This window comes from Morone saxatilis, unplaced genomic scaffold, assembly GCF_004916995.1.
Source record: "Morone saxatilis isolate NCDOM2014 unplaced genomic scaffold, NCSU_SB_2.0 Contig10, whole genome shotgun sequence".
Taxonomy (NCBI): Eukaryota; Metazoa; Chordata; class Actinopteri; family Moronidae; genus Morone; species Morone saxatilis.
In genome coordinates this window covers 14,483,187-14,487,902 of record NW_023339652.1, presented here as the reverse complement: position 1 = coordinate 14,487,902, position 4,716 = coordinate 14,483,187, and the positions used below count along the sequence as shown (strand labels likewise).

At 37.4% G+C, this 4,716-nt stretch overlaps 1 protein-coding gene across 1 annotated transcript in view; it reads right to left on the bottom strand.

The window, feature by feature from the left end:
- The window catches only part of LOC118342457 (protein mono-ADP-ribosyltransferase PARP12-like), a 10,306-nt gene extending 9,037 nt beyond the window's left edge, over positions 1–1,269 (bottom strand). The window contains exon 1 of the mRNA XM_035681015.1: positions 910–1,269. Within this exon, the coding sequence (XP_035536908.1) occupies positions 910–1,175 (266 nt within the window). The 5' untranslated portion in view covers positions 1,176–1,269. The remainder of the gene's footprint in view (positions 1–909) is intronic.
- Positions 1,270–4,716: the final 3,447 nt, after the last annotated feature.

The following is a 4,716-nucleotide window of genomic DNA, read 5'->3' as shown; positions in this document are numbered from 1 at the left end:
GAGCACTAGCATCTCAGACAAAAACAAATGGATTCGTCGACCACACCTCCCCTTTAGTGTTCTCAGGAAGGTGTTGAACACACAACGAGAACAACTGTATAAAGTTAGCTGTTGAACAATGTCAAGTGATGAGAAGCACACAAAACAACCAAGAAGATTTTTACACTGTATTTGTAGTGACATTTAGTAACATTTAATATTCAAACTGGTAGGGAGCCATTTCTTTAATCTGCCGAGTGACAAAACAATGTAAGGTGTTAGCTAGCTGTCCTGCTAACGCTAGCTACCTAAAGCATCAAGTAAAATGTGCTTTAGGAAGCTAACATTTGATGGTTTGATTCAATTCAATGTCTGGGACACAGCTAGCAAACAGCTGGACATGCACTGAAGTGAAAAACAAAGAATAGAGAAGCTCAGAGTGACTTCATTCTCTGCTCAGGACGCCATTAAGGTGACTCCCCTGTATCTGTGTGTAAAAAATAGCTGTTTGTTGTAATAATGTTCAACAGCTCATAACCTTTAAATAGCATTATTCTAACTTTGAGTCAGTCTAAGCGATGTCAGCTGTCCAAGGTATTACATTAACCTGTAGAGCTACAGGGACGTGTCAGACCTCGCCAACAGTGCCTGAACGCACCACGTGTGTCAAGGCCTTTAAAACAGAGAGACATTAAATGCAACCGCGTAAAATGTTATTACAGCGCCAAAACCAACCCGTGACAGTGTCGGTCTTCAATGGACAGCTTAAAGCACACATTTAAACTGATGACAAATAGGATTTAAACAATAAAAGTTATTTTTGAGAGGTCCCTGAAGGAGTCACAGGCCTCTCTAACGTCCTGCACTAATAACCTCAGGCACCCGGGCCAGTTTCAGACCACTTCAACACTTCAGGCCAAATATATTTACCTCAACTGCATGAACTGACAGTATCCGCGGAAGAGGAAGTGTTTACACAGGTGTAGCCCCCCGCATGTTCCGGGACAGTCTTTGGCTCTGCACAGTCTCAGACTGGTCCTGGCCACCACCTTCGGCTGTCCGTAAGGGCAACACGAAACAAAAGTCTCTTGGTTAGAAATGATATCCTCCACTGCGCCGAGATTGAACACCAAATACTCGGTGTTAACCGCTCCTTGGTTGGCGCAGATGAACTTCAGTATTTCAGACTCCATCATTGCGCCGCCCTGTGCTTCCCGCACCAGGTCCCGCAGAGACAGCTGTGCTGACTGTGCTCACTGTGCTGGGTTCAGTGGAGTAGGGTTTTTTGGTATCGTTTATGATGATTGGAAACCGAAACTTAACTATTTTTAGCAGGAGTTCATGGTGTAACGCCGCTGTTCTCCGCTTGGGGGCGTCCCGGTGTTATATGACCTCACACAGCCCCTGGATTCATGAGGACAGAGATTTCTCCCTGCTTTAGAGTTTAACTCTATCCTGAGCAGTAAAGACAAAGGGAAGTATATAAATAATACTATTTAAATATGAATGAGTGCAAGGACCAGACATTTCCTAAAAATAAAAACAATAAAACGGTAGATTTTTTACTTTAAATGGCTTTGCAAAAAATGAGTTAATAATCTGAATACTCTGAATTTTATGTTTCTGACTACCAGACACTGTAATCTGATTACTGTGTTTTTAGAGTAGGTGTGTAAGATTACATTGATTACATTACATGCCACTTTTTAAATCCGATTACTGTAATCCCATTAATATAATCTGTCAGTCCCACCGGCTAATATCCTGCCCGTCTCTCCCCTGCAGCTCCTTGAATTTTTCAAAAGACAGAAATTTAATAAATTTATAGTTTTATGCTCACAATAAAAGACAGAAGTGAGAAAATATATTTTAACCCAATTCCAGCTCAAAAATACAATAAACTGAATATAAATCCTTCAGCGTGTGTATATAGAAACACCTTCCAAACAATTGCCTGCATCTGTGATTTCAATGTCCATCATTACAAAGGTAATACTTCATTATTTTGTGTTTTGAATGTGTCCTCATTTGTAGATCAACTTCTGTAGATTTGTTTTCCCTTTAAAATGTCATTTTTGGTCTCTGCAGGTCATCATAAAAAAATTAATTAAAGAAATCCTTAATTACATCCATTGTGATTAAATTCTGTAAGTCATACTTTCAACAATGAAATGAAATAACATAAAATATGCAAGTCCAATCATTTACCAGGTCCCAGCAGCATCACGATGAACGTTCATCATCAGCTTCACTCATTTGAATTTGCTCGTTAACTTAGCAGCACATTTCCCATCAGCCTCATTGCTTCCTGCCTCCCCCCCTTCCCCTCTCCCTGAAGAGAATATACAGTACACGTTGGAAGGGATTTTTCCATGATTTCTTTGCCTTTCTCTTCTTACACCATCTGCTACTACCAGAACGTTGAATCCACATTCACCGTCAAATCTGACCTGGGAGGCTCACAATGGCTAATACATATTAGTTTGGCATTTTACGGTCCACTAATCTGCAGCGCATACCAAGTTATCAAGTCAGACACTTTCATATGGGGCACAAGGAGTCACTGTGTGCTTTGATATGTAGGCAAATGATGAAAACCATATGCAGTCACCAGATCTCCTCTAAGTCAAACACCTGTGGGAGATTTGGAAGATTCTTTCTCCTCTGCCATCATCAAAAACGAGGGAATATTGTTTGGAAGAATAATAATCAACCCTCCTTTCAGAGACTTGGAGAATTCATGCAAAGGAGCACTGGAGCTGTTCTGGAGGCTCATGGTGGCCGAAACCATACAAAGACATTTAATGTTGTTTTTTCCCCTTTAATTTGTCACTCATCATAGGTTAGGTTAGTTTATTTTGCTCTGTGCATCCATGACAGGTAACTTGTGCAATCAAGTTTAAATGACTGATTGAGAGTGCAGAAATTAAAGCAGATTATTTGGCCACTAGGGGACAGCAGACCAAGCTCTAAACAGACAACACTGACATTACCACCTTATAAAGTTGACCAATATAAATCCTATAAGGGTGTTTCTGTAAAAAACTAGTTAAAGTTTGGATTACTGCTAAAAATTGTCATGTGATGCTTGATTAATATAGCCTATATAGTGTCATTACACATCATGACATACAATAATTAGTAAATAATGTGATTTTATAACATTTATGAAGCATTGTATGGGTCCAAACACCACTTTTGTACATTTAACACAACTGTGGTCTCAATTATTTGACATAAATTGTACTTCACACCATATTTAAATTATGTTTAATTTACTAATCATTTATATCATTTTTCATATAAATGTGCCTGTCCTTTACTTCTGAGTCCTTACTGCGACACTGACCAAATGCCTAAATGTTTCAAAACCAAACAAACTCAAGTTAGTATACAAGTAAGCACATCTTTTCTTTTGAAGTATTAACTGTGTCCTTAGTAATTGTGTATTTTGAACTACATTTTAAAAATAAGATGCTAAAAGTCAAATCTAACATAGCAGACCTTGCTAGCTGCCAATTATGTGCATCCAAATAAACAAATGTCAGATTAAAATGATGATTAAAATAAAAGAGTAAAAAAAGTGACCGTAGCTGCAGAAACACCCAGAAATACCTGACTAATATAAAGCTAATATTCACTCCTCTTTTAGCTGTTTTGGTCTCTTTCGCTGTATAATGCTCTACAACATTTAACATGCATTTCCTTCTTCATATAGTTTTCCTTTAGTATGTGCTTTTTGTATTATAGAGTTTGTGTATCAGGTCATATCTCTTCAGTGCAAGTCAATAATTGACTGTAAAGTGACCTTTTCATATGTACTTTGTGATATTATGTTTGTGAAAAAATAGGCTATACAGGCCTGTATATGCTGTGTCACTATTGCCATTACTTGTCCTTACACCTTTATTTCACACCGTTCATCCTATACTATAACATATTAAACTATATTCATATCTACCCCCTACTGTTTATCTATACACATGCCCATGTGCAGTACTCTGCACTTCCTGCTTTTTGCACTTCTGGTAGCTGAAACTGCATTTTCTGTTGAATGGAATATAAAAAGCAATATTGAATTATTCATGTTATAAAAATTATAAAATATGTATTAATTAGTAAGAGATCATTTGTTTTATATAGAGTTTATACTACAGTGGTTCTCAGCCTTTTTGGTGTAAAGTTCGTGTGGACCTATATCTAATAAGATTTAGTTATTTCATCCAACTGTCTATACCAGTGGTTCCCAACTTTTTTCCCCAATGGACAATTTTTCTATCCCTTAGTAAACTGATGACCCCTGACTAAGTGACATATTCTGTGTATATTTCATATAATATTGAAAACTGCACAATGAACCCAAATAGTAAAATGAAAGATTTGGATGAATTTATGTTATGTATTTTTGTAAATAATTTTTAACAATCACGCAAATTCAGTGTTTCATTCTCCTTGTTTTATCGGCTCTTTGGTTGTTTGAACTTTTCGAATGCAGGACGAGGCTGTTTATCAGAGAGTGGAGGCTCTGTGAATATAACTTGTGTTAAAGCCTTCAAAGTTCACTTAAATAATAATCTAAACTTTAAAAACAACATTTTACTTTACTTTTCTTCTCAGAAATGAACTAAATGCTGAGGCCTATATCTTATGTGTATAAGTTTTCTTACACTCTTACGATCAAGAAGGCCACGCTACCCCCCGTGAAGCTCTGGCGACCCCTAGTGGTTGGGAACCACT